This window comes from Ostrea edulis, chromosome 7 (genome assembly GCF_947568905.1).
Source record: "Ostrea edulis chromosome 7, xbOstEdul1.1, whole genome shotgun sequence".
NCBI classification, from domain to species: domain Eukaryota; kingdom Metazoa; phylum Mollusca; class Bivalvia; order Ostreida; family Ostreidae; genus Ostrea; species Ostrea edulis.
In genome coordinates this window covers 35,785,824-35,811,309 of record NC_079170.1, presented here as the reverse complement: position 1 = coordinate 35,811,309, position 25,486 = coordinate 35,785,824, and the positions used below count along the sequence as shown (strand labels likewise).

Genomic DNA, 25,486 nt, shown 5'->3' with positions numbered 1-25,486 from the left:
CTGACTGTATCTCTTAAATTTAATTTCTGGAAGGGAGGGGGTAGGGTTACAAAATCTGACATAGTTTTAGATTAAACCTCATTTGTTATATATTTTTCTATTCAATATTTTAGATACTACTTGACTTATTGTAAAAATGAAATAAAATAAGAAATTTTATGAGCAGAATTTTGTTGTTGTCAGAAAATGTATGCCTGATACTATTTGAGAAACGCCATATTTAGGGTAAATTTGGCCAATTGCCAAATCGAATCATCCCAATGTTTTCCTTAGATGCATTTTGAATTTCTAATCAATGTTGATTTTTTATCTGTTTGTGTTTAATTTACATAACTATATATGATAAACAATATTTCTGGTGTCAATAAATTTTTTATTGGCTTCTGTGTTAATTTGATCGATTTTGGTATTTTTTGCCTTTTGGGGCTGCAAAAGAGGGGATTTCAATCTCGCTTTCCTCGAAAATTAACCTGATTACTTTTGTTGATTTTTTGATATGTTTTAGGATAAAGTCAAAATGTTATAATAAATAAAATTGAAAAAAATTCAATGAGCGGTTTTTTGGGGGGCTAGTATAATCCATTTAAATCTGCACAGTAACGGTTCCTGACCTAAACGCACAGCCATGCCGTTTTGTAGTTGTTTTCATTCTTACATATATGTATTCCTACGCTCCATTTCAAAAACGTTAATTCAAGCTTTTTATGGGAGAAACTATTTGTTTTTCTATCTTAAAAACATAATTAAATGGTAAGAAATAAAACTTATGATTTTTTGTTTGATGCATGTATCAAACGAAACATTGGACGGAGAACTTTTTCATCAATGCATCAAACAAAGAATTATAAGTTTCATTTCTTAAATCATCCCGTTTGTCATAAAGTTGGATGAACTTGTCGTTAATATCTACTTTCAATAAAATATATAAATATGAAGCAAAAGTGGACGATTCTGTGGCGTCTATTATGCACTGATCCCCCGTTCACAATAGACATTCAAATGATAAAGAACCCTTTCTGAAAACCGCTGCATATATCGAAATTTGTAACACGTCAGAAAAATATTATGACGTTTGCATATTGCATATTGAATTAGGAAGTGGACATAAACAGATCCTTGGATAGACCAGAGTTGGGATCAGGTGCCTAGGAGGAATAAGTATCCCCTGTGGACTAGTCACACCGACCACAAGTCCTATATCTTGATCAGGTAAACGGACTAATCCTTAGTCAAAATCAATGTGCCAAGAACGGTCTAGCGAATGGTATGGAACACGTCACACAGCAAATGCGACGCACACATTGAAGGGTGTTACGTCTGCAGTGTGATAATATCGCCTTCAGTGCACTTATACATTCAATGCCGATAAAAGAATCTTGTTATAAGTGTATGAAAGACGGATTTTGAAACAAATATCTTATTAGTTAAAGTAGCTACACTTCTTTCTTATAATCAAACTGAATAATAGTAGCGAGCGAAGCTTGTTCCAATGATTACACAGTTGAGTCACGTGATTTTCTCTTCATCGGCTGAAAATAATGCTTCCGGAACAATGTCATCGTCACTGCGGCATACTTCATTGACAACCGCGTAGATAAAACAAATAAATTGTTTGGAAAGTATCACAAATGATTTTAAATTCCAGGCAACCTTTCCCATACCTTCGTATGTTTTGCTATGGATAATTTCTTAGTTTTCATAGAAAGAAAACAATCGACAGCTAATGATGACGTCACAATGCACAGTTCAGCCGCGTTATATTTCCGGCGTTAAATGATGCATTGCAAGATGTCAAGGCCTGGTGTCAACGGTCACACAGTAAAACATTAATAATGCCCTTGATTTATAGATGATTTCACAATTGGTTATACAAACTAGTTTACATTGTGATCCTGTTTTAACATATATACTTATCGACAACATCTACCACAAAACATGAAAATATCACAGTTAACTTGCATACAGATAAGATAATGACCATAAACACACGAGTATTATTGAGAATCAAAATAATGTTTGAGATAGGCTGATTTAAAAGATCTCGTTGTTGCACAATTTCTAATAAATATGTTAATGAGTTCCATAGAATTGCTGCTGAAATGATAATAGATCTTCTAAAATATTCTGTTTCGGCTCTTGTAGCCTAACTATAATTATTAGAGCTCTGCCTAGTATTTCATGTGTTTACCTCATTCACAAATCTAAAACCATTCAAATACTCTGGAGTCGTGTGATTTTAAACTTTAAACAGAAGAATAATTTTTCGATATATAAGATAGTCAGACAAATACAACGACCTCAAATTTGATAAAAGAAGTTGGCACTGAATGAGGTACTTAATATGTCAAATTCCCTTGCTGCTCTTTTCTGTAATATAAAAAGCCCTCCGATATTTTGTCTTTCTCTTGGTAACTGTATAACAAGTCACACTTTCTTTATTTTGTTAATTTATTGCATTTCTTTCACGAAGTCTTAGATCAGTTTTTGAACAGAGCTTTACAAAATATAGCGCATGGATACACCGAAATAAGTAACTCGAAATATGATTGAAATACTTTATCAACTCCGCATACAAATATTTTTGAATATGCATTAAGTCGGTTTTCCTTGGCGATATTCTGATAATTCATTTTAAGTATTTTTGCTACATTCATACTAACCGTGTATTTTAATCAATAGAAGATGAGACATGTGTTAGAAACAATTCATTGACTGTGATAAATATTCACAGAACAAAATGCAAAATGTATCCAGACGGACACAAGAAGAAACACATCATTGATGTAAATCTTGTTTAGTGAACAGGAAGTGATAAATATTTACCAATTACACTTTCGCTATCTTAAGTAAAAGATACTACTACAGTATTGGGCTGTTGTAATGACAAAGACACGAACAGCTTTAAAAGTTGATATGATAAAGAATCTTCATTGTTACGGTCTTAAGCGTAATGGATAACTTGGGGTACATCACAAATAGAATGAAACGTCTGTGCATGAACGACATGCGTTCCAATGGGGGATACGAATAAAACAAAACATATATCATTGGCAGCTAAATGAAAGGTGAAGATAACGAACAGTGATCAATATCATAACTCCTACAGGCAATACAGAATAGAGAGTTGAGATAACACGGACCCCTGGACACACCTGAGATGGGATCAGGTGCCTAAGAGGAGTAAGCATTCCCTTCCAACTGGTCACACCCGCCGTGGGCCCTATGTCTTGATAAGGTAAACGGAGTTCTCCGTAGTTAAGGTCAGTGTGCCAAGAACGGCCTAACAATCGGTATCAAACACTTCAGACAGCATTTGACCCAAAGACATGTTGTATTGGCAACCTAGATAGTTATAACGACCATATAATTTGCGAAATGCTGCTCAAGATATAGGGCTCACAGCGGGTGTGACCGGTCAACAGGGAGTGTTTACTCATCCTAGGCACCTGCTCCAACCTGTTATATCCAGGTCCCGTGTTTGCCCAACTCTCTATTTTGTATTACTTGTAGGTACGATGAGATCGATCACTGTTACATCACCTTTCATGAATGAAATCAATCAATTATCTACCGTCGCAGGATCTTACCTTCAACTTTCATTTGATTTTGTTGAATTTCTTCAATTTTCTCAATTTTCTTTGTATGTTCTTGAAGTTTGTTTTCAATCATGTCCACTTTGTCTGAAAAGGGAAATGTTTTTTCAGTCAATTAGAAAAGAAACGAAAACATGAGAGCTACTTTGAAACAATCAAGAATTGAAGTCTCACTTATTTGAGTCTAGCCCAGGCAAGTTTCCGAATTGTCAATGAAACAATAAATGAACAAGTAAAAATAACGAACTGGAATCAATCCCGTTATTCATGTTAGGAATATAAAATCAATAGGGATGAAACTTGTGATAGCTAGTTGCATGTGGACTAGATGAGATGCTTTTTTAAAGAAAAGGTCCAAAGGGCTTAGGACGTTTACGCGATGAACATGGTACATTTTCTACATTACAGAAGTTTGGTAGTGAAGAGATATATCTTGTGATAGTAATAATTTGTAATGTCAATGCAATGTCGTCAACAATTTGGTGTCATTTAGAAAGTCATGGCCAAATGCTATGATTGACAGTCTTAGTTGAGGCGTTGTCACTAATTTTAATGGTTGTTGTAATTGCTTAAATGTTTTGGAAAAGTAAAAAATTGTGTATCATTGATATCGTGGTGCCATTTGTAAAATAATGGCCAAAAAATGATTAACATTTTCATTTAAGGTAGATCTATATTCATCCTAAATATACTCAAATATGACAAAAATACCCTTTGTAAGAAAGATATATATTCCAGTTATAGATAGAGTTTAAAAAATGTAGATATTGACCTGCCATTTCTATTGTAATTGCTTCTCAAAAGTAAGCACCTCATCTACATATAATGAACATTAATGAAAATGTACTTTATTTTTTTTAACAATAATTATTTTCCGAAACAAATAGGCTGTAATATACGAAAACCCAGAAGGCTCATTCAAGATTCGAAATCGAAAATACGAGACTCCAATTTCGAAATTCAAAATCCAAATTAACCAATCAAAATGTAGGTCACAATATATTAATGGTAGAAGTTACATGCATACATACTTAAAATATGACAAAAAGCTTATTCTTCTAATATGTTTACCAAACAACGAAACATTTCTTTTGAGGTAGCTGATTTCACTAACCTTTTATTTGATAGCTCGCTAAAACACCTCTTACAACTATATACAATATGACTTCTCCATCAAAAAAGTGATACAAGCTCTCATGTATTTTATATGATTTTAAGTGATTTTTTCCGCAATGGTGAAAATGGTACTTTTTTGCAAATGAGATACCCTAGAGTCTAAATTTCGCTGTGATTTGATGCATAATATCAATATCTAAGAAAACATACCTGAACGACTCCAATAGACGTTCGAATTTTTTGAATAAAAAATATTTATGAAAAATAAAAACGGTATTGGTAATATATATTTTTTAATCAACGGGTAAAATCTTTCAGCTGACGAAGAGCAAATCACGTGACTCAAATGTGTAATGTGTAATCAATGGAGCAAGCTACCGGTAAAATCTTTCAGCTGACGGTTGGCGAAGAGCAAATCACGTGACTCAAATGTGTAATATGTAATCAATGAAGCGAGCTTCGCTCGCTATCAAATTGTCACACATGCCTTTTTGCTTTCTTTCCAATTTATATTCTAGAAGGTTTAGCAAATGTATTAATCAACTTATTCTTGTGAACCTAAGCGTTCTTTTGACATGAAGAATCAAGAGCTGTGTTCTACTTGGACACCTTTCCTTAAATATTTGAACCAAGGACGATGGTTATACATTGTGTATATACATATCTGTCAAATCAAAACATATCAATGACAGGTGAAGATGATGTGATCAGTGGCGTTTTGCTGCTATATATATATATATATATATATATATATAGAGAGAGAGAGAGAGAGAGAGAGAGAGAGAGAGAGAGAGAGAGAGAGAATGTAACATTTTTGATTAAAATATATGCAATGTAAATAAAACACATAATTTTCTTTATATTCGATACTATGTCATCAGGACAAAACGAAAAAAAATATCATCATGATGCTGGAAATATGACTTGGTCCGACACCCCCCTTTCCCATCCGTCTCCCCAATTTTCTGATGCCCCCGTAATGCCTTATGTTAAACATTTGCTTCAACTCATATTATAAAACTTGTACATACAAGATTAGTCAATGTACATTAAATGCCTTACGGACATGTATGATGCAATTGGCATGTCCTCATCCGCGAAAATGTCGTTTGGTCGCCCATCAATATTTTCTATATTTTTAATCATCTTTAACCCCCCTCTTTTTAAATACAAAATTTGACCGTAACTAAAAAGAACACCCTAGGCCTGGAAGGAATGGATATCGGATATTGATATCGCCATGTAAAAATCAAACCGATGTCGTTGAAACTATACCACATGTTGGAAACGTTTACATTTAATTGTGACGTAGGCAGGGCATTGATCTACATTAACCCATTTTCCTTCACTTTAATGGTAATTTTAACAATTAAACATTATTTTAAAAGCATTAAAAGTTTGATGCAGTTTCTAAATATCTGTCTAAATATTAGGAGTAGCAGACTGAGTTGCCCTCTAACCTCTCAAATAAGGGGTTTTGATGATATAATAAAAAAGAACGAAGTTTGATTAAGATTATGACATTTGTAAATTAATGGCCAAGGATTGTGATTGGTATCCACAGCAGACCCACCTTTCGTCATTTATATGATCATTTTAAATAACAATTTCAACTGTAACGGAATCAAATTACGTAATATAATTTGAATATTGTTCAATTTGGAATTTCGTGACCAAATATTTTGATTGGCAGTCCTTTTTTTTTTACCACTACTTGTTAAATATTTATCTGATGATCTCCCCTAATTTAACAATGATCCCTATAAAACTGCCCTATCTGATAGTTCCTGATTTAGGGATGCACTGGTGCAACGTCAAAGGACACTGAAGTAGTCGTTTTTTGAGATTTAACCCACATTGCAAAAATCACACCAATATTTGGTCATAAGATAAGCTCACTTGAACTTGTAGTTAAGTGAACTAAAGTATGAAACAATTCGTAGTTGGAATTGAATCAAAACGTTCAATGTGTCATAACTTCACCTCCGATTTTCTGCACAGCAAAATAAATCTTTATCTAGTTTACACATAATGGTTGATGAAGTAAAAGATAGTGACGTGATTATTGTGGTCGATTGAGTAATTTTTACACTCACCATTTACTCGTTGTATCTCCCCTCTGTTTTCACGAATTTGTTCTGCCTGTTTTCGTAGCTCCTCCCTCAAACGATGATCACGTTCCAGGTGCATTGATTTCTGTCTCTGTAAATCAACTTCTCTTTCATACTGATTCCCGTTATTGAGAAAGGAGTCTAGGTCCACAACTGCGGATCTCACTTCTGACCAAAGTGAGTTAAATTCCGAATTAGAGAGAGAGTCACTTGGATAATGAGCGCATTTGTTTCTGGCTATTCGGATCCTCTCAATGTTGGCAGAGAGTGATCTGTCAGTGGAGTCTGGGTCTTTTCCCCAGCCCTTGCTGTGTGGTGGTATGCTACATACGTTTCTAAGTAGCATATAGATCAAGGGGATATCCATATCATCGTAGGTACCACTGTAACTACCATGTGTAGGTACAATAAGATCTCGCTGTACTGTAGTCAGACGGGGAAGCGCATTCTTATTCTCCTCCTGTGAAATGACTTGTGAGAATGTTGAATGTGGTATGTGTCTACGTAATACGTCTCGGAATTGTTTAGTGCAGGGACCTAGCAGAAGCTGAAATGCTCTGAGTAAATTCGTTGTCTCCGGTGTAGACGCAGAATGGGAACTGGCCATTGCAACTTTTTCTAAAAATAAGTAATAGTTAGCAAATAACACATATGATTCTAAGCAGAGCGTGTATCAATTATTACATTAACTTTATCATTAGTGTTAGATCAAGTTTTTAACATCCTATTCAAAAGTTTGTACTCGTAAAGAGTTTGGTGAATTGCCACAGCATTGTGGTCTATGCATCATTCAATGAAGGGACTTTGAATTTGAAAGTGAGTTGCATGTTGGGCGGTGTACATATTACAGAATTATGATTCTTCCCGAAAACAGCTGCTCAATAATCTTCCGTTTCTTTGCGACGCATGGGGTAACTACTATTTGACTACAGCTACCTAAGAACCTTTCTGTTTTGGAATCGATACTGGGATTAACTATATAGAAAAAACCTAGGATACCAGGATTCACAGTATAACACAATGATACTGGGATTTATCACCAAGCACTATGGAACTGGAATTCACTATGCAACTCTATGGTACTGGGGTTCAATATACAACGCTTTGATGCAAGTGATGATTATACAAGACTAATCTATGATAATGGGATTCGTTAAACAAAACTATTATACTGGGATTCAGTTTACAACACTATAATACCGGGATTCACTATACAATACTATGATATTGCAATCACTATACAACACTACGGCACTGAGATTCATTATATCATATTATGACACTATGATTCATTATACAACACTATAATACTGGAATTCATTATACACTATCATACTGGGATTCACTATGCAATATTATGATACTGGGATAACTATACAATGCTAGAATACTGGGATCACTATACAACACTATTATATTGGGATTCACTATACAACACTGATACTGAGATTCACTATACAAAAATATCACACTGGGATTCTTTATACAGCAATATGGTACTAGGATTCATCATCCAACACTATAATACTGGGATTGATAATACACTATCATACCGCGAATCACTATACAACACAATGATCCTGGGATTCATTATACGACACTTTAAAACTGGGATGCATTATACAACACTATGACACTGAGATTCACTATACAACACTATAATACTGGAATTCACTATAGAACACTATGATATTGGGATTCACTATACAACACTATGATATTGGGATTAATTAAACAACACTATGATACTGGGATTCACTATACAACACAATGATATTGGAATCACTATACAACACTATGATATTGGGATCACTATACAACATTATATTACTCAGATTCACTATACAACACAATGATCCTGGGATTCATTATACGACACTTTAAAACTGGGATGCATTATACAACACTATGACACTGAGATTCACTATACAACACTATAATACTGGAATTCACTATAGAACACTATGATATTGGGATCACTATACAACACTATGATATTGGGATTAATTAAACAACACTATGATACTGGGATTCACTATACAACACAATGATATTGGAATCACTATACAACACTATGATATTGGGATCACTATACAACATTATATTACTCAGATTCACTATACAACACAATGATATTGGGATCACTATACACCACTATGCTATTGGGATCACTATACAACACCACATGATATTGAGATTCACTATACAACACTATGATACTGGGATTCATTATACAACACTATGAGAGAGCTTCACTATACAACACTATGATACTGAGATTCATTATACAACACTATGATACTGAGATTCACTATACAACACTGATACTCAGATTCACTATACAACACTATGATACTCAGATTCATTATACAACACTATGTAAAACTTATACGGTACCAATTTTTATACACCAGATGCGCATTTCGACAAATAATGTCTCTTCAGTGATGCTCAACCCAAATGTTTGAAATCCGAAATAACTATGAAGTTTTAGAGCTAAATATAGCCAAAAACAGCGTGCCAAACAAGTGGAGCCAAATTCATCCAAGGATAAGAGCTATGCATGAGGGAGATAATCCTTAATTTTGAAATAAATTTCTAAATTTTATAACATCAATTAAATATACATCCGTATTTTCAAGCTAGTAACGAAGTACTTAGCTACTGGGCTGTAGAGACCCTCGGGGACTAACAGTCCACCAGCAGAGGCCTCGACCCAGGGGTCATAATGTAAAACTTATACGGTACCAATTTTGATGCACCAGATGCGCATTTCGACAAATAATGTCTCTTCAGTGATGTTCAACCGAAATGTTTGAAATCCGAAATAACTATGAAGTCTTAGAGCTAAATATAGCCAAAAACAACGTGAGATTCACTATACAACACTGTGATACTGAGATTCATTATACAACACTGTGATACTGAGATTCACTATACAACACTATGACAAAGATTCATTATACAACACTGTGATACTGGGATTCACTATACAACAGGATACTTAGATTCATTATATAACACTACGATAATGTGATTCACTATACAACATTGTGATACTGAGATTCATTATACAACAGGATACTGAGATTCATTATACAACAGGATACTGAGATTCACAATACAACACTATGATACCGTGATTCACTATACAACAGGATACTGAGATTAATTATGCAAGACTGTGATACTGGGATTCATTATACAACACTATGATACTGAGATTCATTATAGAACACTATGATACTGTGATTCATTATACAACACTATGATACTGTGAGTCAGTATACAACATTGTGATACTGAGATTCATTATACAACAGGATACTGAGATTCATTATACAACAGGATACTGAGATTCACTATACAACACTATGATACCGTGATTCACTATACAACACTATGATACTGGGATTCACTATACAACAGGATACTGAGATTCATTATACAACACTATGATATTGAGATTCATTATACAACATTATGACAGATATTCACTATACAACACTATGATACTCAGATTCACTCTACAACACTGTGATACTGAGATTCATTATACAACACTATGATACTGAGATTCAATATACAACACTATGATATTGAGATTCATTATACAACACTATGATACTGAGATTCACTATACAACACTATGACACTGAGATTCACTATACAACAATATGACACTGAGATTCATTATTCAACACTATGATACTGAAATTCATTATACAACACTATTACAGAGATTCACTATACAACACTGTGACACTGGGATTCACCATACAACTCTATGATACTGAGATTCACTATACAACACTATGATACTGAGATTCATTATACAACACTATGATACTGAGATTCACTATACAACATTATGACAGATATTCACTATACAACACTATGATACTCAGATTCACTCTACAACACTATGATACAGATATTCATTATTCAAGACTGTGATACTGGGATTCATTATAAAACACTATGCTACTGAGATTCACTATACAACACTATGATACTGAGATTCACTATACAATATTATGACACTGAGATTCATTATACAACACTATGATACTGAGATTCATTATTCAACACTATGATACTCAAATTCATTATACAACACTATGACAGAGATTCACTATACAACACTGTGACACTGAAATTCACTATACAACACTGTGATACTGGGATTCACCATACAACACTATGATACTGAGATTCACTATACAACACTATGATACTGAGAATCACTATAAAACGCTATGATACTGCGATTCATTATTCAACACTATGATATTGGGATCAGTATACAACACAATGATATTGGGATTCACCATAGAAGACTATGATACTGGGATTCATTGTACAACACTATGATACTGAGATTCACTATACAACACTATGATACTGAAATTCATTATACAACACTATGATACTGATAGTCACTATACAACACTATGAGAGATATTCACTATACAACACTATGATACTCATATTCACTCTACAACACTATGATACTGAGATTCATTATACAACACTATGATATTGAGATTCATTATGCAACACTATGATACTGAGATTCATTATATAACACTATGATACTGAGATTCATTATACAACACTATGATACTGAGATTCATTATGCAACACTATGATACTGGGATTCATTATACAACATTATGATACTGTGATTCATGATACACCATTGTGATACTGAGATTCACTATACAACACTATGATACTGAGATTGATTATACAACACTATGATACTGTGATTCACTATACAACATTGTGATACTGAGATTCATTATACAACACTATGATACTGTGATTCACTATACAACATTGTGATACTGAGATTCATTATACAACAGGATACTGAGATTCATTATACAACAGGATACTGAGATTCACTATACAACACTATGATACCGTGATTCACTATACAACACTATGATACTGGGATTCACTATACAACAGGATACTGAAATTCATTATACAACACTATGATATTGAGATTCATTATACAACATTATGACAGATATTCACTATACAACACTATGATACTCAGATTCACTCTACAACACTGTGATACTGAGATTCATTATACAACACTCTGATACTGAGATTCAATATACAACACTATGATATTGAGATTCATTATACAACACTATGATACTGAGATTCATTATACAACACTATGATACTGATAGTCACTATACAACACTGTGCGAGATATTCACTATACAACACTATGATACTCAGATTCACTCTACAACACTGTGATACTGAGATCCATTATACAACACTATGATACTGATAGTCACTATACAACACTATGATACTGAAATTCATTATACAACACTATGATACTGATATCCATCATACAACAATGTGACACTGAGATTCATTATACAACACTATGATACTGAGATTCACTATACAACACTATGATACTGAGATTCATTATATAACACTATGATACTGAGATTCAGTATACAACACTATGATACTGAGATTCAGTGTGCAACACTATGATACTGGGATTCATTATACAACATTATGATACTGTGATTCATTATACAACATTGTGATACTGAGATTCACTATACAACACTATGATACTGAGATTCATTATACAACACTATGATACTGTGATTCACTATACAACATTGTGATGCTGAGATTCATTATACAACAGGATACTGAGATTCATTATACAACAGGATACTGAGATTCACTATACAACACTATGATACCGTATTTCACTATACAACACTATGATACTGGGATTCACTATACAACAGGATACTGAGATTCATTATACAACACTATGATATTGAGATTCATTATACAACACTATGATACTGAGATTCATTATACAACACTATGACAGAGATTCATTATACAACACTATGATACTGAGATTCGATATACAACACTATGATATTGAGATTCATTATACAACATTATGACATATATTCACTATACAACACTATGGTACTCAGATTCACTCTACAACACTGTGATACTGAGATTCATTATACAACACTATGATACTGAGATTCATTATACAACACTATGATACTGAGATTCATTATACAACACTATGACAGAGATTCATTATACAACACTATGACACTGATAGTCACTATACAACACTATGAGAGATATTCACTATACAACACCATGATACTCAGATTCACTCTACAACACTGTGATACTGAGATTCATTATACAACACTATGATACTGATAGTCACTATACAACACTATGAGAGATATTCACTATACAACACTATGATACTGAAATTCATTATACAACACTATGATACTGATATCCATCATACAACAATGTGACACTGAGATTCATTATACAACACTATGATACTGGGATTCACTATACAACATTATGATACTGAGATTCATTATACAACACTATGATACTGTGATTCACTATACAACATTGTGATACTGAGATTCACTATACAACATTATGATACTGAGATTCATTATACAACACTATGATACTGTGATTCACTATACAACATTGTGATACTGAGATTCATTATACAACAGGATACTGAGATTCATTATACAACAGGATACTGAGATTCACTATACAACACTATGATACCGTATTTCACTATACAACACTATGATACTGGGATTCACTATACAACAGGATACTGAGATTCATTATACAACACTATGATATTGAGATTCATTATACAACATTATGACAGATATTCACTATAGAACACTATGATACTCAGATTCACTCTACAACACTATGATACAGATATTCATTATACAAGACTGTGATACTGGGATTCATTATACAACACTGTGATACTGAGATTCACTATACAACACTATGATACTGAAATTCATTATACAACACTATGATACTGAGATTCATTATACAACACTATGATACTGAGATTCATTATACAACACTATGATACTGAGATTCACTATACAACACTATGATACTGAGATTCATTATACAACACTATGACAGAGATTCATTATACAACACTATGATACTGAGATTCACTATACAACACTATGATACTGAGATTCATTATACAACACTATGACAGAGATTCATTATACAACACTGTGATACTGAGATTCATTATACAACACTATGATACTGAGATTCATTATACAACACTATGATACTGAGATTCACTATACAACACTATGATACTGAGATTCATTATACAACACTATGATACTGAGATTCATTATACAACACTATGACAGAGATTCATTATACAACACTATGACACTGATAGTCACTATACAACACTATGAGAGATATTCACTATACAACACCATGATACTCAGATTCACTCTACAACACTGTGATACTGAGATTCATTATACAACACTATGATACTGATAGTCACTATACAACACTATGAGAGATATTCACTATACAACACTATGATACTGAAATTCATTATACAACACTATGATACTGATATCCATCATACAACAATGTGACACTGAGATTCATTATACAACACTATGATACTGGGATTCACTATACAACATTATGATACTGAGATTCATTATACAACACTATGATACTGTGATTCACTATACAACATTGTGATACTGAGATTCACTATACAACATTATGATACTGAGATTCATTATACAACACTATGATACTGTGATTCACTATACAACATTGTGATACTGAGATTCATTATACAACAGGATACTGAGATTCATTATACAACAGGATACTGAGATTCACTATACAACACTATGATACCGTATTTCACTATACAACACTATGATACTGGGATTCACTATACAACAGGATACTGAGATTCATTATACAACACTATGATATTGAGATTCATTATACAACATTATGACAGATATTCACTATAGAACACTATGATACTCAGATTCACTCTACAACACTATGATACAGATATTCATTATACAAGACTGTGATACTGGGATTCATTATACAACACTGTGATACTGAGATTCATTATACAACACTATGATACTGAGATTCACTATACAACACTATGATACTGAGATTCATTATACAACACTATGACAGAGATTCATTATACAACACTATGATACTGAGATTCACTATACAACACTATGATACTGAGATTCATTATACAACACTATGACAGAGATTCATTATACAACACTATGACAGAGATTCATTATACAACACTGTGATACTGAGATTCATTATACAACACTATGATACTGAGAGTCATTATACAACACTATGATACTGAGATTCATTATACAACACTTTCATACTGAGATTCACTATAGAACATAGTGAAACTAAGATTGATTGTACACTACTATGACACAGGGATGTATTATACAGAATATGATACTGAGATTCATTTTACTTTAACTATGATACGTGGATTCACTATACAGTCAACTTTAATATTTTACTGTAAATACTGCGTATGCACAGAACTTTAAAAGATATTCACAGGGTTATTTTTACCCTTTACCATTTTCGCCTCTGATTATTTCCTGGGTGTCTTGTTTTGTTTTATATTTACAGAAACACAGTTGTGTTCATCGAGAAATAACAGAGAAAATAGTTACACCCATTATGAACATCGCCTGTTGACAAACTTTCAATAAAATATCTAAGTATGAGGCAGAAGAGTAGTATAGAGCGAGGATTTTTAGACACCATCAACATCAAAGAGCAAAGAGCATTGAACAATTTACTGATGACTCATACACAGAAGTAACTGGTGTCCGATGCATGTACACGGAACTGAAATCGACGAGAGATGAAAACAATAATATTGTCGGTCAGTTTATGAATAGTAAATGAATTATTGATAGAAAACTTCTCAGGATAAAAACATAATCTTTTCGTTTTATGAAAGATTCGGAGAGTAGCTCGGAGTGTGCAATGTCCATGAGATTTCAATACGGGGATTTGTTAGACGTTAAAGATGTAGACCTTATTTGTCATCAGGTCAATTGTTTAACCGTCACATCTCATGGGTTTTCTCAACAAATTTCTCGCAAGTATCCGTGGGCCGACATATATGGTGACCGGAAATCATTCCAGGGAAGAAATTTAGCTACGTTTAATACCAGAGGCGTCCCCGGTCACATCAAAATGTTTTTAAAAAACCCAATCACCCAACCATAGTTTGTATGCTAGCTCAATGGGACTTCGGGCGTTGTCATGATGTTAGAAAAAGATCAATCGCACAGCTTTGAATTGTCTCGGATATTGTGGCTTTACTGAAATAATTCGGTATATATAGTGTATAGTATAATCTCCGCCTTTCAGCGGATAAATTCATATATTTAGATTCAGCGGTATATCCCATACAAAACAAAGGCAAATTACCGCCGCCGCCCAACAATCCATGGATTTCACAGTAACCGCAGCGGTCAAGTCCGCCGCCGCCTCCAGCCATAGTAAATACACGGAAGTTTCGCCGCCGCCAAAATGTGGAACGATTACTGCAGCCGCGCCACTACCAACAGTCGTGGTAAATCAACGGGACAGTACGACGTCTCCGCCCCCAAAAAGCCAAGACTCACAAAATGGGTGTTTTTCTGGTATGCATGATCAAACTTTGTGCTTTCAATTAAGTGACATTTTATTCTAAATGGTGTATCTCTGTAGTTGTAAAATTGTTTTACTATATATTAGTATACAAATATGTAAATGTGAACATTCAGTTTTTATTGAAGACCTTACATTATTGGAATTCAGGTATCTTAATTATTTATGGTCTAAAAGCATAAGAGCAACAACAATTTAATTCATTCAAAAGATTAGAAACATGGAACATTACTTGTTTGTGGGCAGTGACGACAACAAAATGTCCGGGAACACGCCTGGGAATTTTGCAGTGGTGCTTCCCAAAACTTATGATTTAAATGGATGTTGGGAATATGCTTTGCTAGAAATTTCTCTGCACATGCCTTATCACCAACGTCTACACGTGTGTTGTGATATCATTGGAGATTTCCTACGTCAATGGATCCTCGTATCGGATACTACGGACCTTACCTATCGTAGAACCTAATGGAGCACATTTGGGACGCGATACCGTATACGGTCACATGACCTTTGATCGCTCTTTTTTCTTTCCATTACGAAGGCAGAATCTCGATAGACTACAATTGTTTATAAGGGGAAGTAATTTACAACCGTTGAAATTAGAAAAACCTGAACACTGTGTACTTTTACTCAAAAAAAAAAAAAAAAAAAAAAAAACGAAGACGGGATCCATAGAAGTACATGTACGATGCCAAACTTGATAAATGGATGCCTTACGTACCCGATTTTGAAAAATGGATACGGCATTTTCAAGAGGGAATAGAAAGACCCGATCACAAGGGACGTTACATTGTGGGAAGCGGATCTAAAAAATAGAGATCCGCCATCCAAACAGATAGAACTTAAAGTGACCTTATTGACCCCGGTAGCGCAGGCTTTGGAAATGACCAAATCGGAATGCATTGGAGCGTGAGGGAAAGCTTTTAATTGTGAGAAGATGCAGTCTGAGTCATTGAATTCAACGTGGTTTCTCAGTCTTCGAGATATATGACCTTGAATCAAGTTTTGACATATTATGTGTACAATTGATAAATTCAATGTCACTCAAATTACATGAATAAAAAAATCCTCTCTTTAGCTGAGATTTATCTCTTTTTTCCACATTTTAAAATAAATAAGTTGATATAGTTCAACCGTGCATAAGAGGTTTTAACAGTTATTGGTATTTTGTCACCCTTGTCTACATTTGAAAGACGTCATACTTAACACTATACATATCAAATTATTTCAGTAAAGTCACAATATCCGAGACAATTCACAGCCGTGCGATTGTTCTTTTTCTAACATCATGACAACGCCCGTAGTCCCATTGAGCTAGCATACAAACTATGATAGGGTGATTGGGATTTTAAAACATTTGATGTGACCGGGGACGCCTCTGGTATTAAACGTAGCTAAATTTCTTCCCTGAAATGATTTCCGGTCACTATATATGTCGGCCCACGGATACTTGCGAGAAATTTGTTGAGAAAGTCCATGAGATTTGACGGTTAAACAACTGACCTGATGACAAATAAGGTCTACATCTTTAACGTCTAACAAATCCCCGTATTGAAATCTCATGGACATTGCACACTCCGAGCTACTCTCCGAATCTTTCATAAAACGAAAAGATTATGTTTTTATCCTGAGAAGTTTTCTGTCAATAATTCATAAACTGACCGACAATATTAATGTTTTTATCTCTCGTCGATGTCAGTTCCGTGTAAATCCTCGCTCTATACTACTCAGAAGTGGAATCAGAATACAGGAGATCTTTGAAACCTATGTATAATAGAAGATGATCTGTTAAACCTACATTCCAAATACACAACTGTTTTCAAAAACTATGCATACTCCCGCAAACCATACTCTGATTTTGAAGCAATGGAGGGATGTAAACAGACCTTCGAACTTAATGACTTCGTAGTTAAGTCCGTATTGAACCATTTAAAGGCTTTGAAAATAGATGCTGCAGGATAACTTTCACAAAGGATGTCGGATAGTAGTTCATAAGTTCATCAAGCTCATCTATTCATTCATTATCCTGGATCCCGGATGGACGATATTTATTTGTATGAACATTTGTATGCAAGACCAGCAAATGACCCTTATTTTGTGAAAAGCAAAATCTTCAGCAAGAAATTCAATGAAAACTATGCAATTAACACTGAAAATCGTCCAAATAAATGGGAACCATTTTGAAATAGTTCTGTTCCCCCCACGTTACCAAGAGAAAACCTGAACACTCAAACGATGCTAAATCAATTCCAGCAATACACAATGAATCCTATGGCACCTTCATTTGCACAATATCTTCAGAAATGTGAAACCAGAAAGATGACTTGTTCAATTTTTACTTCAGAAGGATTTGTTACTTACAAGATTCATAATGTTGAATGACAGTCCGGAAACATTCACTGTATGGAAACGAGCTTCAAGAGCATTGTAAAGGAACTTCACGTGTTCCCATTTGAAGACATGAAATTGATAGTCAATTGGTTAGGACCAATATCCAGTTCATTCGCTCCAAGTACAGTACCAACCAGACCCAACCTGACATAAAGCAGTCCCGGGTACTGCTTTCTGGGACGGATCTAGGCCTGCTTAGCAGTCCCACAACAGTCCCAGTAAACAAACCGAAAAGCAGCCCCAGCGGTCCCACCAATCCCAGTAGACGGGGTTAAAATAACTAGTGGGAGGAGCTAATCCGATAGTGAGATTATCAATAAACATTGTCAATAATCGCTGGAGCGCGTCATTACTGTAGTTGAAATCGAAGATAAATGACTTACAATGTAATTAAAGAGAAAACAGTATATTATACATGAGAACAGCACTCATTCCAAATACGTTTGTGACATTTTTTCATGAATTTATAACATGATAGTTTATGAATATGAGTGAAAAAAGATACATACAGAGTTTATAAGTCTGATAGCCACAATTTCACAACGTAAAATCAATTTAAGTCCATGTTCTGTCAGACAATTTTGTTGTTGTTATCATTATTTATTTATATAACAGTTTTATACATGTGAAGTGTACCTTGGGTTCTGAAAATTATGTAGCATCACTATATTTATTTCTTGACTGGGTTATTTAAAAAAAATGTGTTTAAAGTCGCCTAAATGATTTATTCACTTATCGTCTATATTAAACTAGCACAAATTGCTTTCCACTTACGTGTACACGTATTTTTAATTTATAAATGATTGGTTAGATATGGATTTCTTATTGTCAGCATTGTAAACTTGTTTAATTTCACTAGAACATTTAGTTTGTTTATGGATTTGCGTATTTGGGAATTATTCAGTCCATTATCTTTCATCAAAACTACCCGCTACCGAATGTAGGGATATATTCTTGTTATTCTATGTCCATCCATTATTTTCTCAAGTTATCTAGTGAAAGTGCGTCAGTAAGCGGTGAAAAACTACTTAAGTGAGTTGTGTATATTCTGAATACACGGTAGTCGGGGCCTTCTTGTCAATCATAATATCACGTGATTTATTCACGCTTGGTTGAACAAAACTGCTTTGTAGAGCAGTCCCAGGGCAGTCCCAGGGCAGTCCCAGAGCAGTCCCAGATTTGAGAGAGCAGTCCGAGAGCAGTTCCCGGGACTGTTTTCTGGGACTGTTTGGGTGTCAGTTTTGGTCTGGTTGGTACTGTAGGTCGTTAAAACAGGTAGTGACAATTCCATCGCCAATCAGGTGTGAATTTCACCGGTCCTCGGAGATGGCCTTAAAAACGGTTGTCCGTGTCACAGTAGGTGTGGCACACTATTTAAAGAACCCTCACTGCTCAATGGCCGTATGCGTCGAACAAAGGCCTAAATTCACCGGTTTTGGTGACGTCTCCATATGAATTAAAAATTATCGAGAGGGATGTTAAACAAGATACAATCAATCAATAGCATTAAAGGCTATGCTATTCAAATATTTTGCACACAAACACTTTATACCCAGTTTGGTTCCCACCCATCTTCCCAACTAAAGGGTTTCTGATCCGCTCCGCTTAGGTCCCCAACCTGGATCATGAAATCCTCTACATGACTATGCAATTTTTTTCTTACAGATGTGATGTTGTAGAGAAGAATATTTTTGGAAATTTGCCAGGTCACAGAGTCGTTTCTCGCCTATGACAGCAGCGACATTCAGACTAGTATGGAAGATTTCGGACCTGTCCATTAAAATTTCACATCAATTATACGCTACTTACTTCCTCATATTTTAATAATGTTCTTCGTGTAGACGTTACACGACTTATTTTCCTCAGCAGCATCAACTGTTGACAAGAGCTGCCGTTTTAATGAACGCACTAAATACCCGATAGACTTAAAATCTCAAATACCTTAAAACTGATCAAAACATTATTCTTGTGATATTGCACTTAGAGAAGGAAATAGAACATTACTTCTTGGCTTTTTTAATTTTTTGTTTTTGTTTATTCTATTTCATTTAGATTATTATTACCCATTTCCCCCTTCTTTAAAGTTATAGACATTTCGGGTACAAAGTGGGGACAGGGAACAACGACAGTAAAACCATCTCCTCTTCCCCTCATTTGTACGTTCGAAAATATATGTAGCATATACCTGCTATTGTGAATTGTATGTTTGAAGTACAAACAAATTGAAAACACGACTACTTTTAATTTTGTGTAGCGTACTTTGTATTGCAAACCATTTTACATTCATGCTTGACACAATGACAATGTTTATCTATCACTTGTTCTAACCATATGCATTTCAGTAAACAGCCCTCGTAAACTTCCAGGCGGTGTTATGAAGACTTGAGACCGGGGCATTGTCTTCCGTAAACACAGACCAATAAGTTTGTACCTTTTGTCTCTTCCCTCACCCAAGATCATTATTTTCAGTCTCATTTTTGAAACTAAATAACGAAATCAAATTTGACTGTGTTGACGATGATTCTGAAGAATATCTTGGTCGTTTATCAATATAGTAAGTTAAACCTAACTAATAAGTACTAAGTAGGTCATGCAGAAATTCAGAGGATGCAACGGTGTAACACCGTTGCATCCTCTGAATTTCTGCATGACCTACTTAGTACTTATATATGATCAGGAGAGGTGTAATCAGTTACACAATATCGCCCCTTTGAGACACCGATCTTTGTCCTCTGTCCTTCGCTGTCAAATCAAATTCTTTCTCGTTCACGATCGACGCGGATCAGTGATTTTTTTTTTTACTGTGTTTCACATATTTTGCTGTGTTAGACAACATTTATACTGAGTCAGAACAGCGGTCAAAACACAAATGGAAAACCGTTATGACTCGTGTAAAGCTTAATGGCGTGGCTTCTAATTATAGATTGCACCATGCAAAAGTATTGATTTTCTTGACCTCTAAGCGCTATGCGAAGGTAACAATGCAAAGGCACCCTAGCCAAAAATGGTTTCATGTACATAGTCGTATTCATTTTTAGATTTTGAATTACTTTATAATCACTTTAATTATTACATACACGGATACAAACGAGAATTTTAACTGACGAATGACCTGCTATTGTGTCCCACTTTTCACCTTTTTATACATATTTTATCCACTGTCAAACGAACTGTATTCCCGCGGAAAAATGCCCCTGCGGATATGATTGTTATCCCCGTACTAGATCGGTTGCAAAATTACGACTATTTTAAATACAACTTGTTTACTACAGCGATGCATAAATTTGGCTATAGGTGGCAATAAACCGGAAACGTGATGACGAAAGCAAACTCCAACTGTCGGGAATAAAGCGCAACTACGCTTAGCACTTTAAAAATACTGTGAAAATGTGTTTCAATGCAAATCCTAAATATTTAGTCAATATGTGATATTGTTTATAACACGTGATGAAAAAACAATGCTTTATTGATTATATTTGTTATCATTATTTTTAGTATCACTGTTGATATGTTTATTTTCAATACCTTTAAATTATGCCTAGCTGTCAAATACTAGTTCATGTAGAAAGTGTTTTTGTAAGGAAGATATTGTATGCATGTGTGTAATTTTGTGTGTGAGATCATCTATATAGATATTATTGTAAATGTCTAAACAAAGCATAATAAAAACATGTAGTACCGGGAGAGTGTGGGTACATGTAGTAATGGGGGAATGTGGGTACATGTAGTTCTGAGGGAGTGGGTGTACATTTAGTACTGGGAGAGTGGGGTACATGTAGTACTGGGGTAGTGTGGGTACATGTTGTACTGCGGGTACATGTAGTACCGGGGGAGTGGGCTACATATAGTATCGTGGGAGTGGGTGTACATGTAGTACCGGAGGAGTGGGGAAACATGTAGTACCGGGCTGGGGTTGTGGGGTACATGTAGTACTGGGAATGGGGGTATATGTAGTACCAGGGGAGTGTAGGTACATATAGTACCAGGGGAGTGAAGATACATGTAGTACAGGAGATGGGGGTATGAAGTACCGGGGAATTTTGGGTATATGTAGTACCGGGGGAGTGGGGTACATGTAGTACTGGGGTGGGGTACATGTACAGTGTAGTGGCGTGGGAGTGGACGTACATGTAGGACTGGGGGTGGAGGTACATGTTGTACCGGGGGAGTAGGGGTACCGGGGAGTGAGGGTACATGTACATGTAATACTGGGGGTGCGGGGTACATGTAGTAACAGGAGAGTGGAATACATGTAGTACCGGGGGAGTGGGGTATATGTAGTACTGGGGGAATGTAGGTACATGTAATACCAGAGGAGTCAAAGAAAAGTAGTACCGGGGGAGTGGGAATATATGTTGTACCGGGGAAATGGGGGTACATGTAGTACCGGGGGAGTGGGAGTACATGTAGTATCAGGGAAGTGGGGATACATATAGTACTGGGGAGTGGGGCTGCATGTAGTACTGGGAGTGGGGGATACATGTAGTACCGGGGTAGGGGGGTATTCTTGCATCAAATTCTTACTCGCCAGGAACAGGACTTCAGAATATATGGAAACGTATTCACGAAAGATTTGAAAGGCTAGATATGGTAGAGTCTGCTATAAAGAAGAAGCTAGATAATTTTCCTAAGCTCACCAGCAAATGCCGAAATTGTATGATTTAATGGACATTCTCTATGAGTTTGAATCCACAAAATTTAAAGAACAATATTTTCATTCACTGTCGTATTATGCCAGTTCAACTGGAATCATCCCAACTGCTAACAAATTACACTTCAAGAAAAATGGAAAGATCGCGCCGCAACATACTAGAGGCAGTATAGTGAGTGTTTCTCACCATTAACATTTTTGTTGACCTTATTCGAGATGTGAGTGAAACAAAGAATAATTCGACATTCAATTACATGAATATGTATGGCAATTCTCGCACATTAACAACCTCAACACCTAGGAGAGAAAACAAGGAATATTCCGTTGTGAATCGCAAAACAAATGTACATCACGAAACTATGAAATGTTGTCCATTTATTGTTGAGTTGTAGACAGTTGTGAATCCACTAGTTATTTCTTACGTTACTGTCATGTGAAAGTAAAATGTAAAAATATGGGAGTACTAATCACTGCACGCTGATGCATATTGAAAAATTAAAGACATGTGATGAGAATTACAGTAGAGCATGGCGGGGAGAAAATCTCAGCTGTAAATTTGTCGTCTTATTTGACGAACCTTCCATTGGACATCATGTGAGAAAATTGCATTCGTGAATGTATATCCACACAAACGTCCCAACAACATGGAAAAAGTGCATGGCATACTAGATGACCATAGAGAACACTTATTTATCCAACTTTATGTGGTTGTCGTCATGTTCAGGCACCTGTCACTCAGTATTTACTCTCATAAAGTTCAGGACCCACCACCGTCCATTTACATGTCCAATTGAGATGTGTATATTCCAATGAATGAATGTTATGAGATGATCACTGTTCGTTATCTTCAATTTTCATGATATCCAAAATGAACGCAAAATTAGATATTAAAAGGTTTCGTTCGCAAGTGGACTTATTGATTCATCAAATATTGTCGTATATAGATTTGTTCCCAGATTTATGCGATTTTTGCTCTTTCTAAACTTCCAATATTCAATAAAATAAAATATTTGTAAAAAAGAAATGTTTCTACAATGGGAATATTTGCCTCCCCACAAAGAAAGTGATATATAAAGAAGAATATGTCAAACTCTACTTTCAATATTCTTAAAATGATGAGAGAAATGGGTGTCTCCAACCTTAATCTGACCACGTATCGGATCATGTTTGCAGAGAAGTCATATCGCTCCAAAGGAACAGCTCGTTATAGAACCCGTGTATTTCAACAATCAGATCTACGGGTAGACAGGAAGTATTACGCAAAGACAGATCCAAACTATTTGCAATATAACAAGATGATTAAAACCAACGACGAAAAATCTAACATTACATTTACCACTGAAACATATATCTTTAAATGAGATATGTCATACGCATCAAACCTAAGAATATTCAATGAAAAATACCATTTACTTTTCTTTTTACAAATAATTTCCTTAATTGATCAAATAATATCGGAGACTGTCATTTCGTTTTATCAATTATCTTATTTTAAAAAAAAAATGGATTCAATAAAATATAAAACAAATTCAATGTATTTCGCTTTCCATGGAATCAAATATTATCATACATACATTTCAAGGAATGCTGGGCTACTCGCCCTCACGACAACTCGCCCCTCTCAGGACAACTGGACCTTTCGCAGGACAAGTCGCCCCTTCTCTTGAGACAACTCGCCCCCAATACGATATTAATATATTATCACATTTTATTTTCATTGAGTGTGTATGTGTGTGTGTGTGTAATTGTACAACAATTTACACTTTTAAACCCTATAAAGATACGTCTTTTTATTTTACTTTAACAAGAATGGTAAATTCTAATATAATTATACACATCTTTAATTAGTGCATTTCAGGAAAAATTACATTTTTCATAATTCAATCTGCTAGGAAAATTATATTTACTGATATTCAGGTAATTGATTAAATGTATCCAATACTGAGAAAATTTGGGATGTTCTTTTTTGTAAGGTGTGTGTGTTTTATCGATGCAGTATTTATACTACATAAATGTAA

General features: G+C 34.8%; 1 protein-coding gene across 1 annotated transcript in view; it reads right to left on the bottom strand.

Annotated features, from left to right (window-relative positions):
- LOC125654951 (uncharacterized) overlaps positions 1–25,486 on the bottom strand; it is a 188,173-nt gene that overhangs the window by 125,484 nt on the left and 37,203 nt on the right. Inside the window, exons 19-20 of the mRNA XM_056144176.1 lie at positions 6,806–7,438; positions 3,588–3,680 (exon numbers count right to left, since the gene is read on the bottom strand). Coding sequence (XP_056000151.1) covers positions 3,588–3,680; positions 6,806–7,438 — 726 coding nt within the window. The remainder of the gene's footprint in view (positions 1–3,587; positions 3,681–6,805; positions 7,439–25,486) is intronic.